At 38.1% G+C, this 19,531-nt stretch overlaps 1 protein-coding gene across 2 annotated transcripts; it reads right to left on the bottom strand.

The window, feature by feature from the left end:
* Window positions 1–6,360: 6,360 nt before the first annotated feature.
* On the bottom strand, window positions 6,361–18,665 carry LOC311301562 (uncharacterized protein). 2 transcript variants are annotated; one of them, XM_084426798.1, is made up of 11 exons: window positions 18,406–18,665; window positions 16,105–16,294; window positions 15,869–15,960; window positions 15,094–15,326; window positions 14,758–14,994; window positions 14,560–14,637; window positions 14,253–14,469; window positions 13,474–13,682; window positions 12,696–12,768; window positions 9,160–9,277; window positions 6,361–6,820 (listed from the first exon to the last, which is right to left on the bottom strand). In XM_084426798.1, the coding sequence occupies exons 1-11, from the start codon at window positions 18,419–18,421 to the stop codon at window positions 6,625–6,627; spliced, it is 1,659 nt and encodes a 552-aa protein (XP_084282924.1). In that variant the 5' UTR covers window positions 18,422–18,665; the 3' UTR covers window positions 6,361–6,624. The 2 variants fall into 2 exon arrangements, with proteins under 2 accessions (XP_084282924.1, XP_084282925.1); XM_084426799.1 differs by having other exon boundaries at window positions 6,489–6,820; window positions 14,566–14,637.
* Between the last annotated feature and the right edge of the window lie 866 nt (window positions 18,666–19,531).

Raw genomic sequence — 19,531 nt, 5'->3', positions numbered from 1 at the left:
TTAAAAATTAAAATGACCTAAAATCATATACACACACACACTCACCGGCCACTTGATTAGTTACACCTTGCGAATACCGGGTCGGTCCTCAGAACTGCCTTAATTCTGGCATAGACTCAACAAGGTGCTGGAAACATTCTTTAGAGATTTTGGTCCATATTGACATGATAGCATCATGCAGTTGATGCAGATTTGTCGGCAGCACAAACATGATGTGAATCTCCTGTTCCACCACATCCCAAAGGTACTCTTTATGATTGAGATCTGGTGACTGTGGAAGCCATTTGAGTATACTCATTGTCATGTTCAAGAAACCAGTTTGAGATGATTTGAGCTTTGTGTCGTGTGCTATCCTGCTGGAAGTAGCCATCAGAACATGGAAACACTGTGGTCATAAAGGGATGGACATGGCCAGCAACAATACTCTAGACTGGCATTTAAGCGATACTCAACTGGTACTAAGGAGCCCAAAGTGTACCAAGAAAATATCCCCCATACCATTACACCACCACAACCAGCCTGAACCGTTGATACAAGGCAGGATGGATCATGCTTTCATTTCACTTACGCCAAATTCTGACCCTACCATCTTTTCACCCACAGAACTGCTGCTCACTGGATTATTTTTTATTTTATTTTTCAGACCATTCTCTGGAAAGCCTACAGATGGTTGTGCATGAAAATCCCAGTAGATCAGGGTTCTGAAATACTCGGACAAGCCCGTCTGTCACCAACAACCATGCCACCATGTTCAAAGTCAATAAAATCACCTTTCTTCCCCATTCTGATGCTCAATTTGAACTTAAGCAGATTATCTTGACCATGTCTACATTCCTAAATTGAGTTGCTGCCATGTAATGGGCTTAGACATTTGCATTAATGAGCTATATACCATGTACAGAAGAAACAATGGTATATCTCCAAAAAAAAGCATTGTACCAAAGTAATGTCTGTCCTATGGTGTACAGCAATAATATATCGCTGACACACATATCGCCAGTATCTCCATATTTTCATACAGAAATTGTCCAACACATTTATCAGAGTTAATCTGATGTTTACATAGACTGCTAGAGAAAAAGAACAAGCAAAGCAGAAGTTGCTTTTTCCACTGAAGACGTGTTTAGCACAACACAGTTAGCCGTGCCCACGCTCCTGACAGTAATTGCAGCTCAAGGAGGTCATCAATAATGTATTCAAGATCACTTACACATCGTGGAGCAGTCATAGGTTTAAAGAGAAATGCTTCTACCCTAGCTATAAAAAAAAACACCAATGGTACAGGAGGTTCAGGGAAAATTTGGCCTTCAAAAGAGAACTTGTAAACAATTTACAGCAGTAAACAAAATATATCATAATTTGTACAGCAGTGGTCAAAAAGTGGAAGTCAAAACCTTTCACACAGAGAGGTGTGCAATAGATTTGATTAAAATGTGTCTTCTGACCCTTTTTTAACTAGTACAAGTCATTTACGGTACAAAAAAATGCAGCTATAACATTTGAAAAGTACAATAAATAATACGTGAGACAAACATTCAGATTAGAAATATGAAAAAGCAGTAGCCGTATAAGTGCCCATATTAATCCATATTAATTTCTAGCGTGTAGAGGAACTGAAAGAAATAGTGAGGAAAAAAGTACACTAATATATATATTAGTGTATATATATATATAGTAGTGAAAATACAATTACAGATATCAAGAATTATTGACTTTTTACTAGTTGAAATTCAATTGTTGATATCAAGAATTAGCATTTTAACTAGTGAAAATAGTATTACAGATATCTAGAAATGTAATTTTTACAGGTAAGAATAGCTATGGTAATGAGTTTATGAATACTAATGAGAACTGGATTTCCACCAATGTCTCCGGCACGGACACCAACGTCTCCGGCAGGGACACCACCGTCTCCGGCAGGACACCAATGTCTACGGCACGGACACCACCGTCTCCGGCACGGACACCAACGTCTTGAATTATGAAAATCAACATTATTACTAGTAGCAATTCAATTGTTGATATCAAGAACAGACATTTCAACTAGTGACAATTTAATTCTTGATATCGAAAATAAAGTATGTAGGCTACTAGTAAGAATTGTATTTCTGATATGTGAAATTGGAATTTCAACTAGTAAGGACTACCTCTGCCATTCCTCCTTGCATATCCTCTCCAGTTCTGTCAGGTTGGATGGTAAACGTGGGTGGACAGCCATTTTCAAGTCTCTCCAGAGATGCTCAATTGGGTTTTAGTCAGGGCTCTGGCTGGGCCATTCAAGAACAGTCACGGAGTTGTTGTGAAGCCACTCCTTTGTTATTTTAGCTGTGTACTTAGGGTCATTGTCTTGTTGGAAGGTGAACCTTCGGCCCAGTCTGAGGTCCAGAGCACTCTGGAGAAGGTTATCGTCCAGGATATCCCTGTACTTGGCCGCATTAATCTTTCCCTCGATTCCCATCGTCCTGTCCCTGCAGCTGAAAAACACCCCCACAGCATGATGCTGCCACCACCATGCTTCACTGTTGAGACTGCATTGGACAGGTTTTCTCCACACATGCTGCTTAGAATTAAGGCCAAAAAGTTATATCTTGGTCTCATCAGACCAGAGAATCTTATTTATCACCATCTTGGAGTCCTTCAGGTGTGCTTTTATGTGTCTTGCACTGAGGAGAGGCTTCCGTCGGGCCACTCTGCCATAAAGCCCCGACTGGTGGATGGCTGCAGTGATGGTTGACTTACTACAACTTTCTCCCATCTCCCGACTGCATCTCTGGAGCTCAGCCACAGTGATCTTTGGGTTCTTCTTTACCTCTCTCACCAAGGCTCTTCTCCCCCGATAGCTCAGTTTGGCCGGACGGCCAGCTCTAGGAAGGGTTCTGGTCGTCCCAAACGTCTTCCATTTAAGGATTATGGAGGCCACTGTGCTCTTAGGAACCTTAAGTGCAGCAGAAATTTTTTTGTAACCTTGGCCAGATCTGTGCCTTGCCACAATTCTGTCTCTGAGCTCTTCAGGCAGTTCCTTTGACCTCATGATTCTCATTTGCTCTGACATGCACTGTGAGCTGTAAGGTCTTATATAGACAGGTGTGTGGCTTTCCTAATCAAGTCCAATCAGTATAATCAAACACAGCTGGACTCAAATGAAGGTGTAGAACCATCTCAAGGATGATCAGAAGAAATGGACAGCACCTGAGTTAAATATATGAGTGTCACAGCAAAGGGTCTGAATACTTAGGACCATGTGATATTTCAGTTTTTCTTTTTTAATAAATGTGCAAAAATGTCAGCAATTCTGTGTTTTTCTGTCAATGTGGGGTGCTGTGTGTACAATAATGAGGAAAAAAATTTAACTTAAATGATTTTAGCAAATGGCTACAATATAACAAAGAGTGAAAAATTTAAGGGGGTCTGAATACTTTCCGTACCCACTGTGTATATATATATATATATATATATATATATATATATACACACACACACACACACTTACATACAATTTAAGTTTCTGTAATAATATTAACACATTTATTATTAACTTTTACATTATATGCACATATATCTTTTATGCTTTATTGTTATAGTACACTATTTATTAATAATGTAATACTTTGAATAAATGGGGATTCAAAAAATAGCCTTGTACACAGTGATGTGTTTACTACTAAATCTAAAGGTCATTTGTGATGTGCAAAAACATGTTTTTCTGTAGCACTGAAATATCAATAGACTGAATAATAAAGCAAATATTTAGCCTAGTATTAAAAAATTTATTTAGCAGCATTAGTTTGAGCAGCATTTTATATGAAACAATCCTCTTCTTTCTGCAGATTTCCCATATAAAGAATGAAGACAATGGGCAATGACAGTTTGATAGTTCTTCAGTGATCTGGGCTGGTAATAAAACTGAAGCTTTTTGACTCCATGCTTCCACTTAGTGGACAGATAATGGATCACACTTCACTGACGTTCTTATTAGCACTCACTGGCCTGGTTTTACAGAAAGGTCTTAGATTAAACCAGGATTAGGCCAGATTAAGTTAGCCCTGTGGACAATTAGGACATTTAAGTAGCTTTTATAAATGTGCCTTAGAAAAAAAAAAAAACATTACTAGTGTGCATCTTGAGACAAAACAATGGCACCGACATATTTTTAAATATGTCAGGGCAAGTTGCTTTCAGCTAAAACAGCTCAAACATGCATTTTAGTCAGGGACTAGGCTTAAACCTTGTCTGTGAAACCAGGAGACTAATTTTTAAACCTACTCAGAGGATCTGTTTTATGTTCATCAGCTTTTGCATTAAATAACAATTGAGTCCTGATTAGTAGTATTTCTGATTTTATTAAACATCAAAACATGCATATTATGCATTCTTGGATCTAAACATGAATATCTTGATAGTTGATGGAATGCTGGGATTCAGATCAGTCACAGAATCACCGATCTAACATAACAATGAACCTCTCCAACATCAATCTCCTCATTTACAGTACTAATTATGTAAATATCTGGCCTGAGTATCCGAGCTGATGGCATAATATTACAGGCATTTATGTGTATACCTGCAATCCTATTGCTTTACTAATGGAACTAATTGGCCACTCCTTTAGAATAATTGCAGTGACTGGGGTCAAGTTGTCCACTGGCCTTTTCATTCAAGTATTGTTTTTCGGGATATACAGAGAACAGAGAGCAATTAAGATAACAGTGGGAAGAGGTCCTTGCAGGGCTGGTGATGGTGAAAGAGACTTGTAGTGTTATACACAAGGTTGAACATGGGAGGATAGACCTAAACGAGTGTGATAGCAAGTAGTTTTGGGATACGTAGCATTTTCAAATGCATCGTAAATGTTATTTATGATGCATCTGAATCAAGGAGCAAATTTAGCAGTAAATACATTTGGAGAGTAGTTGTAGCTTAGCATTTTTTTGTTGTGCTGTCATATTTGACCAATGTGAGTTCAATGTGAAACTTAGTAATTTCCACACAAAACTGTAAGTCTGAAGGTTTTAAAAAATAATAGCACACCTCCCCACAACAAGCTGCACAATTTGAGCATAATTTGTGCCAGTATGGAATGAGTTACACGCCGAAGTTGAATATTAGGGGTAAGGTGTTTGTTCAAATCTTTAACTCTAAAAGTGCGCTCAAAATTTTGCAGCCAAAAAAGGTGAACTGTTCATTGTCAATAGCATAGAGAGGTATGAAGCACAGCTCACGCAGAAATCACTTTGACACCAAGGAGCTTTCCTTTGGTCAGCACGCAAATTCACGTGACCAACTTGAACACGAGTAAAATCTGTGTTGCAGAATTTTTCACGCAGACGCAAAACTCCCGATTTCTATTTGAAAGACTGGACTTCGCTCGCAAAATATCGCCAAGCAACGCTAAATGTGACCCGCACCGCAAGTATGCCACTAAATAAAATTTGTTATCTGAAAAATGTGGAAAACAAAAACATGTTGTGGAAAGCAGTGTTTATTGTAAAAGTGTTCAAATATAAAAACCTTGTACAAAACGCACTGGTTAAAAAATGTACAGTTGAGACACTATACAAGTTCTTACGCTGGACGCTTTGATTACTTAAAGGATTAGTTCACCCCAAAATGAAAATTTCCTAATAATTTACTCACCCCAATGCCATCCAAGATATCCATGTCTTTCTTTCCTCAGTGGGAGAGAAATTATGTTTTTTGAGGAAAACATTTCTGGATTTTTCTTCTAACAATGGACTTCATTGGTTACCATCGTTTTTAAGTCCAAATCAATGCGGTTTAAAAAGCCTTTGAAGTGTTTAAACGGGCTGTACGCGATCACAGCTGAAGAAGAGGTTGTTATCTAGCGAAACGATAGGTCATTTAAAAAATATATATATAATTTATAGACTTTTTACCTTCAATAGTTCAGATTGAGCTGATCAACAAACGGACAGGGAACTACGTCATCACATTGAAAGGTCACGCCGGCGCCGGCAGAAGTACCGCCCCACTGTTTACAATGCGACCGTACATAGGAGGATAGTTCAAATAGTATTGTTTGCTATTATATATATAGTAATAGTATTCAGTGAATATGAATATGAATAGTATATGAATAACATTCTGATGAATATGAATAGTAGTTCAAATAGTATTGCCGGCGCCGGCGTGACCTTTCGACGTGATGACGTAGTTCCCTGTCCGTTTGTTGATCAGCTCAATCCGAACTATTGAAGGTAAAAAAGTCTATAAATTCTTAAAAGAAATTGAAATTGACCTATCGTTTCGCTAGATAACAACCTCTTCTTCAGCTGTGATCGCGTACAGCCCGTTTAAAGACTTTTGAAACTGCATTGATTTGGACTTAAAAACGATGGTAACCAATGAAGTCCATTGTTAGAAGAAAAATCCAGAAATGTTTTCCTAAAAAAACATAATTTCTCTCTCACTGAGGAAAGAAAGACATGGATATCTTGGATGGCATTGGGGTGAGTAAATTATTAGGAAATTTTCATTTTGGGGTGAACTAATCCTTTAAAACGTACCGTACATCCCTTCACCAATGTACTGCATCATTACAATCAAGTTAGTCACTCAGTCTCCTTTAGGAACAGTGTATTACCAAATCTGAGAGGCAAACTTTCTCTACCACAGACTCTGACCACCCTCTATGACTAAGTTATGCCCTGTCATGTAGTCAGAGGCGTCAGATGCCAAGAATACCACTGCAGCTTGGAGGTCTGTCACTTGAGCCAGTCGTCCGGCTGGGATATCTGACAGCCAGCGCTGAACTAGAGGCTCCAGACTCTCTGAATGGATGAGAGGGGTGTCAACAATACCACTGTCGAGAAAAAAAAGAGAGAGATCAGACATGAGAGGCAGGGAGACAGTGTTGTTTCAGGGCCACTTGCTTCAGTTATAGCAGTCACAGTGACATAAAATGAAGTTGGCTATCCTTCAAGGACCTCAGTAGTGAGCAGAACAGCTCTGATGGTGTTTACACTGGTTCATTTTGCTTTGATGGATGGATAGTGTGATTGACACACTCCTAACTGAACTTCAGAAGTCTTCAAGCTGACATGAAATCAAAACTGACCCCATTTACTATCTAGTGAGTGGTATATTATTACTTTCTATTAATCTTTCTAGAATCCAGTTTCCACAAAATAAGCAGCACAACCTTTTTTTTTAACTGTGATAATAATAAAAAATGTTCTTCAGCACCAAATCCGCATACTAAAATGGTTTCAGAAGGATCAGGTGACACAGAAAACTAGTAACATGGCTGCTTAAAATTCAGGACTAAATTACATCAAATATTATTATTATACACATTCAAATATTATAAAATAAAGAACAGTTATTGATCCTAAACTTTTTATCATATATACAGTATATATAAAATTGTATGTTATAATATATTAACAAATTAATATCTTGTTTCCATTAATCCATTTGGTACAGAATGGAAAATTTTTCAAAGGATAAAGTCAATTAATGCCCTTTATTCTTGTTTATTTGAGAATAATTCCTTATTCCATTTGAGCACATTCCTAATGAAATAGTCAGCACTAAAAGTTGAACTAAAGAGGTGCTGGATCAACAACTGTCCACATCAATTGGAAATTATGTTTGAACTTCAGAGACGCTTTTGTCCCTAACTAAGGGAAATGCACACCAATTTGGAACGAACGTACTTCACAGAGAGACAGCCGCACGGGAAATGCAGCCAGTCTGTGCACACACGCAATGACAGACCAAATCCCCAACAGCCTTCCACGCTATTTAAGCCTGGCCGAATATATTCAATTCAACTTGATACCAAACCCGACACCGCGGCTAAATCAGAGGCGCTGAAGTAGCATGTGACACCTTTGGTTAGCATATTTAAATCTCAATTATATTTCTCATCAGCACAGCTTTATCTGGGAACCCGTCCTGGCAATCAAAGGCTTACTGTTTTCCCTCAGCCAATTTTGTAGATAATGCAGCTTATCACTGTCGCGGCTAAAGTTGCCAATGAAATCAGGTGGCAGTCAACCTCACACGCGCTAATTGTGGTCCCACCGCCTGTATGCATATTTACCAACCGTCACTTCACAGAAATCAGGGTTCCATTGAGAGACCTCGTATTTAAGGGAGGAGTGGGAGTTCGGCAGAGAGAAAGGAATTGCTTCCTCGCAAATTAAAATTAGAAAACAAGCTGGTGCTTTACAGAAATGAATAAAGAGCACATGCATGCGTGTTGCGGATTTGCTGTGGGAACCACGGGGGCTTGGGGATGCTCGGCTTCAAGCGGCACGTGCACGCTTCCTCTTGCTCTTTTCTTCCTTTCCTCAGAAGAACTGCGCTGACAAATAGATACAAACAAGGCTGCCATTGTTTTGCTGACACTTCAGCTGAAGAGGCTAATTTGAATCCCTAATTGAATATAACAATTAAAGAAACTGTTTGCTCTACTCATCCCTCTAGACGTCATCCAATTAAGCCGGGTTGCATTGTTTCACACTGTAATTTAGTAACTGAGTCTCAATTGTGTGGCCCATTGTGGAAAATAATGCTTTTGACCCTGTCAAAACAAATTAAGTTTCCACTTAAATATCAAAAAACTGCTCTCTCTGTTTAATTGGTGCAATGTACATATGAAGGGAGAAAGGCCTTTTTTGTTTGCACAAAAAGTTGGCATTGATTCATGTGTTACATTCGAAAACATAATACAGGGAAGAACCGGAGCATGTGACTCTGCTTGAGATTGCATGTAGAGGGAAATAATCAAGTTAGCAGCAATAAAAATGTATTCCAGTGAAATTATGACTTAAAGGGTTAGTTCACCCAAAAACGAAAATGCTGTCACCACTTACTCACCCTTATGTTATTCCAAACCTGTATGAGTGTCTTTGTTCTGTTGTACACAAAAGAAGATATTTTGAAGAATGTTGGTAATCAAACAGTTGATAGCCATTGACTTCCATAGTAGGAAAGAAAAATACTATGGAAGTCAATGACTACCGTCAACTGTCTGGTTCCCAACATTCTTCAAAATATCTTCTTTTGTGTACAACAGAACAAAGAAACTCATACGGGTTTGGAACAACTTGAGGATGAGTAAGTGATGACAGAATTTTCATTTTTGGCTGAACTATCCCTTTAACCCAGAAAGCACAGTCTATGGTCACTTACGGGGAGATGCAATTGACTCGAACGCCTCGGTCGATCCACTCTGTGCCCAGGGTTTGAGTGAGCTTTACCACCCCAGCTTTGGATGTGTTATAGGACAGTTGCTTCTGTGGGTGCGGCACTATTGAGAAGGACACAGCACATTTAAAAATTATTAAGAACATTTTTATCAGTTTTCTGTCATTTCATCTCTTTCTAACATTAAGTGATTTGATGAAATCGTGACATTGAAGCGAGTGTATTAACTATACTGGACAATAGTGACTGCACTTTTTCAGTGGCCTTGGGTCCAGAAGTATTTCTCCCATTGATTTTCTCCATAGGGATTTTAAAAACCTCTTTAATAAAGAGTTCTGGTTTATGATTTCATAAAAAATCTATTTGTCTGTGGAGAAAATTAATAGAATTTTTATTTTAAAAACACTTATACAGGAGCATGAGATGGGACATAATCAAAGGGACTGTCCTTTTTTTAATAGTCTAGTCTTCAGTTTATGTCACAGCAGAAAACCCTATTTTGCTGGTACCATTTTATTGGACAAAACATTTGTGCGCACCTCAAGATGAGCCATCAATAATTTTGGTCCATTTTCCCAGAAGAAAAAAAAAACTTAAAATGAGTGCATCTGCTAACTTAATGGAACCAGCATTGAAGCAATTGCGAAAAGTGTTACATCAATAAATTGAAACTAATTAAATAAACCAACTTTTAAACACACATTACAATCCATATCATACTCTGTAATGACCTAAACATGTGATTAATACCAGGCCCGATTACTTCATTCCTCTCATAACTCAGTGAGAGGGTCTTGAACTCCAATGTGACATGAAAACACTTTCATTAGCTTTTGGGACCCCGCAGATGAAGCGATGTAAAATTAATTACTGGGGATGTTCGGTGTGCATCATCTTCAGAAACAAAGGCAAAACGCCATTTGTTTGCCTTGACCATCACAGATGCTCGACGCTGCATGCGATGCAGGGAAAAAGGGGCTCGCTTGATTAATCATCACGAGGGAGGCTCCAAGTTACATGCAACTTTAGTAGTTAACCTCGTCACCCGGTGATCTCACTGCCAAATTGCCGTGGTTGGGAGCGGGATGATAAATACGGCACAGCTGTGCGAAGGCAGCGGCCAGTCCTGTGGAGATGGGTTTGCGCTCTCTGGCCCCTCGTTTGTTTTAAAGGAGAAATGCTAACCGGACAATTGTCAGGTTGCGCTGGGCCTGGATTTCGAGGGATACCACTGTTATTAAAAATAAAATGAGGCCGGTCTTTGCCTACAAATAAGCTTCAGGATACTAGGTCTGTCTTATCAGCACACAAAAAGGCCAACATGTATTAATCCTAGCTGAAAATCCGGTGAAAGAACAGGCCTTTTTATGCCTCTGGGCGGCATTGATGTTTCAAAGAACATTGCGGTTTCAAAGAGCAGTCAGCTTGAGAGGATAAAGAGGAAAGTGAATCATATCTTCAATCACATTTAGCATTCATACAGATTTTCATTTCACATTTTAAGAGCAAAGAAACAAGGCTCCTCTCTGATCTGTAAATTTCAGAGATGTTGCAGGTCAATGTGATGTCATCAGAGCCTGATTTGTCATCCAAGACCTGAGTATTAAAGGTACAAAAAAGGCAATTTGGTCATCATTTTGTTACCATCATGTCGGTCCAAACCTATGTGATTTCTTTATACAGTGGAACACAAAAAAGATGTTTCATGGAATGCTGTCAGCAGATTTTTGAGATTTTCAGTGAATCTAATCTGTTCCCCACACTAAGCTATCGTATGTCTTTAAAACAATTGAAGTATAGTGCATGAGTCATGTGAACTACTTTTATGGTGCTCTTTTGTCCTTTTTAGAGATGGACAGCTCCTGCTCACTATATGTTTTTGCTGTATGGAGGAAAAAAAAAAGCTGCGTGAACATTCTTCTAAGCATTTCTATTTGTGCTCCACAAAGGAAAGAAACTCATATAGGTTTGAAATGACAAAGGTGTAGAATTGATAACAGAATTTAATTTTTTGGGTCAAGTAACCCTTTAACAGCCAGTCTTGTTCAGGTATCACTTCATGTGTAAATGCATGACGCCGCCTATCTTCTATGTTAGGTCAAATACATCTTTCATCAATGGGCCGAACAGCAGAAAAATACAAATCCAAAAAGATCATTTGAAATATTCCAATATGTACTTAAAGTGGTCGAAGGGACGGCAGAAGAGAAAAGGAGATGGGAAAACACTGTGCTTTTCACCAGATGGACAGAGGTAGTGTCATTGTGCATTTTAATGGGACTTTCAAGATGTATTCCCCAACTTGGCTACAACAGCCCCCATCTGATTACACATTATGACAATATTATAACAGATGTCCAGGCCAATAAAGAAAATTCCTGAAGGACTGTATGTAATGTGAGTAATTGATCACTTTTTCCCCTTGCCCTCTACTCCCCCTTCCTTCCTTCCTTCCTTCCTCTCTCTCTCTCTCTCTCTCTCTCTCCACTTCCTTTAGCAGCATGCTCCTTTTGTTACAGATTGCACCCACAGTTGGGACTAGCGTCCATATGGTACACAAGTTTATTGGCTACTTGCCTATACTGTTGATGGAGTGCTGCTGTTGCACAGCGAGGGACCTGTTGGAGAAATTGTGTTACGCTGCGTCGCAAATAAAGTTCGTTTACAGCATGCTGCATAAAAACCAAACACTGTTTTTTATTCCGCAGCTCTAAACGGAGCACCCAGGACCGGCGGCATACCAGGAAGTCCCTTTACACGAGGCTGAACAAGTTGCAATTTACAGCCTTTCAACAGCGTTACAGTTGTCGTGTTTATAATGATGCAAAAACAGCCTTGTGAGGGGCAATACGGCTGAACAAACAATAAAAGGGCCAGTGATGTTTGAACACAGACAGTTTGAGCACAAATGCTATGTCAGATCTGTAAAGGTGTATTACAATTTAGCAGCTTTTCTTGACTGGTCTCAGTCATTTTGGTGTGTTAAAAGCTGTACGGTGATGTACCTAAAGATGATTCCATGAATAGCATGTTTCTAATTTCTGTTTTAAAGTTCATTTTGATGTAGTATAAGTAAAAAATGCCAGGGTGATACAAAAGTGAAAACATAATGAAGAAAAGGCCTCATTAAAAGAAAACCTTATCAAGTAGTATGGTATCATTTTCACTACACGCACATACATACATAATATATATATAGACACAATTTACTTGATGGTTAACTACTTGATACCACATGACATTTTTTAAACAAACTTTTCTTTGTGTATAATGGTATTTTTCAAAAACTTGTGAAACTGACATGAATATAAAGAGTACATTTCTAATAGCTTGGTACATGTTTTATAATAGATTTCTAAACCATTTTTCCTCATCTTAAATCATGGACAAGTGTACCTATACGGTATTACAAAAACATCTCTTTCCAAAACCCCACCCCTACGTTTGATGAGAGTATTAAATTCAGAGGGAAGAGACAGTGTAATATCTCAGCTTATGGCGGCATAAAAATCATCACTCACCTATTAAACTGGCCATGGAAGCTGTGTTGATTATCTTGCCGTATCCTTGCTTCAGCATGACACGACCGGCCGCCTGAGGCGGTAATTTGAGGGAGAGAAGAGACAAATGTGCTTTCAGAGGAAAGTATTGACACCTTCACTAATCAGACTTCCACGTCTACAGTCTACAGGGAGAGGAATAACAATCCCCGCATGAGGAGAGAGACAAAAAGTGTCAAAAACTCTGGGCGTTCATTTTAATGCGCGTAAGGCATCTCCATCACCTCCCGGTTTTGTGTAAAACAGCTTACTCTGATTTATCTGGTGCCTAGCAGGATTTAATGTCTTCTAATGCTGTAGGTATGAAATCACTTTCCTTCACACTTCTCTGTTCACCTATCAAAGCTTTTATTCCGTCTCCCAGGAAATGTCAGAAACTCATGGAAAAGTTGTTGCTAATATACAAAAGCAATTAGAATCTGCAAAAGTTTGGGAAAATACAAGTAGGGGCAACCCATGTGACAAAATGTAAAAACTATATGTAAGGTGAAGATTTGAACCTGGGGCCCTTTTCAGGCTAAACAAAAAACACACAAATAATCTAAGTTTAACCTTTGGTCATGTCTAATCTTATCTAGGTCCCTTCTGGTGACAGCATGATGCTGACTGTGGGTCAATGAAATCTTTAGCAATTGCATCCTGCATTTTTACCATGATTTTCTTTTTCAGCAAAGCTTAAACTAAATGGTTTATCTCAGCTGCAATTAATGACAAATAAAATGCATAAATGATGTGGTACCTGGCAACACATGAAAGTCCCTCTGAGGTTAACATTAAAGGTTTGGTCCCATTCTTCTAGACTGGTGTCCTCACTAGCAGAGTTTTTGTTGATGCCAGCGTTGTTGCAAGCGATGTGAATTGTGCCCCATTTTGAAACAATGTCGTCAATCATCTGCTCAACGTCCTCTGGTTTGCTAATGTCTGCAGCCACAGCCATGCTCAAAATGCCTGGAACGACATACATAAACAAGAAACAAATGATAAGACAAACAAAACTTTCGTATATTACGAAATAAATGTGTTTGTCCCTGTTTTAAACACTATATTTTATATATTTATTTATTTATTTATATATATATATAGACAAAAGATGTCAAAATCCATCTGAACAGCAGGGCAAGTTTGGATTGGAACTATGATACTAGGGCGCCATCTGCTGATCAAATCAAGTAATGAAAACATTATAAAAAGAATAGTAAGCAGTATTTTTTATATTTAATTATTATTTCTATTTTTTCCATGCAAATAAAACTTTGTGAATTTTATATATTCATTTTAGTTTAAGTTTTAGCAATTTTGTTATATGCTTTTATCATTTTATTGGTTTTTTTTTCATTATTTCTATTTAGCTTTATACAATTATTATTATTTTATTTTTTTCAGTTTTAGTCATTTTAATCCTTTAACCTAAATAACTTATTTCAGTTAGTTGCAGAGGCAACATTTCCCATTTTTACATTCCTTAAGTTTTTTTTATCAAATATTTATATTTCGTTTCAATTACCGAAAACCACTTACCTTTCAAAGTCAGTTCATGGGCCACATTTTCAGCCTTTCCCTTGTCCATGTCTATGATGGCGACTTTGGCTCCAGCCTCTCCGAGAGCATGTGCGAAGGCCCTGCCGATGCCCTGACCGGCCCCGGTCACATAGGCCACTTTCCCATCCAAACGTAACCTGTCCAGCACTTGCTTGCCTTGGACTCCTCGAAACACCTCGTCATAGTTTACAGTGCCCTATGAAGCATAGATAATCATCATTGCTTTGATCAACAGCTGTACAAAAGCAATTATTTAAGCCTAAAAACAATTAAGGCATAAAAATACCTCCACCTGTGTGTTTGCCTGAGGTGTGTAGGGCACTCTTCGTATTATAGTCAGGCCATCTCTCAGAGGAATAATAACCTATAAACAATGGTTAACTGACAAATTCAGACACATAACAAAAATATCTGATTGTTTATTGTAAAATGTCAATTTTGTAACATGAATAAAAGTTAACATTAGAGAGAAGAACATGCATACCTGCTCTACTCGAGGATCACTTGTGACAAACTGATTAAAATCTTTCAAGGCTATTCCAATATCATCTGCTGAATCCTTGAGGTAAACTCTTCCTTTAAACAGTGTGTTGTCTACACATATAACACCATCTATCCGCAGAAGGTTGTGGTCCAGGAGGAACTTGTAATAGTTAATGTAGTTATGTTTGTCTGCATCGATGAAAACCATGTCAAACTGCTCTCCGGTGGCAGCTAATTCCTGAAAAACAGTGGACCATTTTTTAAACAAAATAATAAATATTCCTTGCAGGGCAGGACATGTCTAAAGCTGGCATGTAGAGCTGGCGGGGTGTCCAACCTTTAGAGTGTCCATAGCAGGCCCAGTCTTTACAGTTATCTTTTTACCATGGGGAGACTTGTCAAATATAGGTTGTGCAAAGTCTTTCAGGTAAGGCTCGAGCTCACAGGCAATAAGTTGGCCATTTTCTGGTAAGGCTTCTGCCATTGACAAGGCCCCATATCCTGTGAACATTCCTATCTCTAGGACCCTCTTTGCTTTGGTCATGTGGACCAGCATCTTCAATACCTGACCTATAGAATGACAATAAACAGTATTGTTAATGACAATAACAATATAAAATAACTGTTTTCTACTATATTTATATATTTTAGAGCATAATTCATTCCTGTGATGGCAAAGCTGAATTTTCAGTCTTCAGTGCCACGCTATCCTCCTTCAGAAATCATTCTAAAATGCTGGCTTGATGCTCAAGTAAAAATGTCTTATTATTATCACAGTTGAAAATGGTTTAGCTGCTTGATATTTTTGTGGAAACAGTGATGATTTTTTCAGGATTCTTTAATAAATAAAAAGGTTAACAGAACAGCATTTATTCAAAATATCATTTTTTGTAACATTATAAATGTCTTTACTGTCACTTTTGACCAATTTAACGCATCCTTGCTGAATAAAAGGATTCATTTCTTTCAAAATAAATAAATAAACTTACGGACCCAAACTTTTTGAATGGTAGTATGAACTGATCAAACAAAGTATGCAAAGTGGAGATTCAAATATTGACTAAATCTTGCAGTTAAAAAAAAAAAAAGATTAGTATTTTGAAGATTTATACCTTCTACCTGTCCAGTTATGCATGTAACAGGAAGCTTGAATAAGGTTTTTCCATCCTCATGTACCTTGTTCCAGTCATGAGAAACTGATTTCCTACAGAAAATAAATATTGTGAATCTATGTCAATCTTGTGTTTATTGCATATACATATAGTTCATAAAACATTACAATAACATAACAGTATAGCCATAAAGACACACTATTCACAGAACTGGTAATCTGAAGAGTTTTGGTTACCTATACAACTCAGCCAACGGTTCACTCTCCTGGCTGCTCATTTGTTCTAGGTAACCATCCAATCCGCTGGCGATGTCCAGGGCCTTCTGAAGATTATCAAGCAGCCCAGCTGGAATATTTGCATTCTTCTCCACAATCTCTTTAGCCTTCAGCAGGTACTCAACGACAAACTCCACAGGAGTGTCTGAAACTAATGTTCAAAGGATGGATTAAAGTAGTATGTGATTTTGTGGCCACATGTGTTATGATGTTTATAATCATGGAAATGTTATATTTGAGCTTTCACAGAGGTACGTGATCCAGCTACAACACTTAATTACTGATGCCTACTACCTGATAGTTGGCCTAAACTAAGATTTAGAAGTGAGAACTGGTTACATAGCACACCAAGACTGTGTAATTACTCATACAGGTCACATATCACATAACCTTTGCAGCCTTTGAAAAATCCTAATGTATTGAACACTTGAGCCATGTCACTTGTCCTACTTGCAATCATTCAAAGTTACCAAAAATTCTGGGTGCAAGTAATTTGTTGCTAACACTGTCTACACTGACAAAAGACAATATAGAACCTCTTATAAACTCGACACATTTCACTCGACATAGTTCACACAAAAATGAAGATTCTGTCATTAATTAGCCTACTCATACTCATGTCGTTCCAAACCCGTAAGACTTTCGTTCATCTTTGGAACACAAATGAAGATCTTTTGGATGAAATCTGAGAGCTTTCTGTCCCTCCATTGACAGCTACGCAACTGACTTTGACGCTTCAAAAAGTTCATAAAGAGATCGTAAAACTTATCCACGTGAATTGAGCGGTTTAGTTCAAATTTTCTGAAGAGACTTCTGAAGATCGTTTTATATAAACAGATTGAACTGAGGCTTTTATTCACAATTTAACATTGTTTAGAGCACATAAACAGAAGCTCAAAGCTCAACTGTGCTACGTAACACACGAGAATGAACCTCATTGGTTCTTGCAGAAGCTCAAACGTGCTGCGTAACACACAAGAACGAACCTCATTGGTTCTCACACATCAAGCAAACATGCTTGAGCTTCCGTTTACCACAAGTGATGTGTGATTTGATACATTTTTATATGTGAATAAAAGCCTAAATTCAATCTGCTCATCATATAAAGCAATTGTATGTGTCTCTTCAGAAAATTCAGACAAAACCTCTCGATTCATACGGATTAGTTTTACGATCGCTTTATGAACTTTTTGAAGCGTCAAAGATTTAGTTGCGTAGCTGTCAATGGAGGGACAGAAAGCTCTCAGATTTCATCAAAAAGATGAAGATGAACGAAAGTCTTACGGGTTCGAACGACACAAAGGTGAGTAATTAATGACAGAATTTTCATTTTTGTTGTCTGTCTGTTTTGCTGTAAGTTCACTAGTCTCCTACTTTTACACTCTTAATGTCCCCGTGAACCGGAAGTTGCAAACGACTTTTCTCCAGTGTTGTGACTTATTTCCAAGTGAAACAGAATATTGAATAGAGGGCAGGGTTTTACTTTAGTGCTCCTCCTCTCCATCTCTGGCTCATAGCAGACTAACGATTTAAGGGGAGTGGTTAAAGCGTTTTCAACCCAAGCCGTCCAACTGACGTCATCAGAGAAGGAACGCCATTCCAGACCGGAAGTAACTTTTCAGATTTTGACAAACTATTTTTTTCTGTGTATTAACTTGCACGGATTAATTGTTCACCACAAGACTAATATCCCCTAGCCTGACAAAGTAAATAGGATCAATTTTGATTTCATGACGACTTTAAAAAAAAAAATATTTACTGGCATTGATGGTTCCATGAAGAAACTTAACATCCTGGAACATTACAAAAGTAGAGGAAAAAGGTTATTTCGAAAAAATGATTATTATTTTTTTTTATTATTATTATTTTTTTTAATGTTCCTCTAAGAAAGAACTGTTCACTGAAAGCTCCTTTCGTGAAACAAAAATGGTTGCTCTATTGCACCGCTACAAAAAATATATATGTTGCCCTTCTCTAACCTTTATTTTTAAGAGTGTGTGACAGTAGGCTACGCTGTCTACTCGACACCTCTGGCCGAGCTCAGTGACACACTAACCCTGACTGGAATCCCACTCGTGGCTTTTAAAGTTATTTTCAGCTGTGTAAATTCTCAATAAGAGTTGTAAGACTACATTAAACACGTATTAGTTCTGCTGCAACAAACAAAGCTGACGTTATTTCAGAAAATGTGCAGTTTGACTTGTCATGTGGCAATCTGTAAATAGCTCGGGAATACAACCCGACGCACATAAACATTCCTACCTTTTGCTGCCTGCATACTAGCGAATCCTCGTAGTTTGAAATGGAAGAGTTGTGTTGGCCGTGTTCCCCGTTCCACAAAGCCCACCTTACACGCATAAACGTTATGCAAACTATCACGTCACAAACTTACACAAGTTAACGAATTCTCAGTCAGTGCATGGCTCAGTTTCCGTCCGTGAGCAGCTCTCTCTCTCTCTCGTGTGCGTGTATACACACTACGTAAATGCGCTTCTGAGCACGGTTGAGTTTGAGGCTGCTACTGTCTGACCCCTGTGAATCGCATTTCACGCCCCACAAACCCACCCGTTTGAGCACTTTAAAAAAAGAAAAAAAAAATTATTCAGGATATTCACAGGTCCCTTGTTAAAACCTCTAAGCTTAGAGAAATTAAATTTGTTATTTTTAGATTGGTGATCAATACTTCTAAAAAACGACGTATGGTGAGAGAATGTACAGCAATTCTAGCCCTTGAGCTTCACTGTCCTGCAGAGTTTACCTCCATCCTTATAAAGTATATAGCCTAATGCAATTTTTAACACAACATATAATTTTCAAGTAGCCTAATCCAGAAGCTTTTTCAGGCATGTTTGATCAGGGCTGGAGAAAGGGTCTCTCTTAGGGTAGAGTATTTGTCGTTTATGGTTCTACCATAAAATGAGCTGTGTGAAACTCTGCAATAAAATATCTAGTTAAAAATGCAAAGATGTAGCCAACTAAATATAGCCTAATAATATCAGTTTTACATGTGAATAATATTAACTTTATATTAAAGGTATAGCGGAGGATTTTTTACTTCCGGGTGGATCACCTATACTATTGGTCCTCCTAATTGTCAATCATTCTGGTGAATCAATCAAACTTATTCAAAAAGTGGAGAGGGCGGGTCTTATCTAAAATTCGGAAAGATCCTCCGCTATACCTTTAAATATTACGGTTTTTTTTTTTTTTTTTTTGATTGAGAAGGGGATTGATTTATTTGAACTTTGTACAGGGGGCCCAAAAAAAGGGAGAACTGTAAACATGGGGCCCATAACGACCTCCCCTGAGGCCCCCAGTCCCAAAACGCAATATCTTCCTCTGCTTGATTTCTACTAAAAGAACATGATTTCTATTGAGGGGAAATAAC

This window comes from Rutilus rutilus (assembly GCF_951802725.1).
Source record: "Rutilus rutilus genome assembly, chromosome: 12".
In the NCBI taxonomy this organism is placed as follows: Eukaryota; Metazoa; Chordata; class Actinopteri; order Cypriniformes; family Leuciscidae; genus Rutilus; species Rutilus rutilus.
The sequence above is the reverse complement of the archived record's forward strand: the minus strand, read 5'-3'. Positions and strand labels throughout refer to the sequence as shown.

Coding starts and splice junctions, on each gene's coding strand:
- LOC311301562 (XM_084426798.1), bottom strand. Junction 15,961..16,104: donor CCGTTGGCTGAGTTGTATAG/GTAACCAAAACT, acceptor TATTTTCTGTAG/GAAATCAGTTTCTCATGACT. Junction 15,327..15,868: donor CATAACTGGACAGGTAGAAG/GTATAAATCTTC, acceptor GTCATTCTATAG/GTCAGGTATTGAAGATGCTG.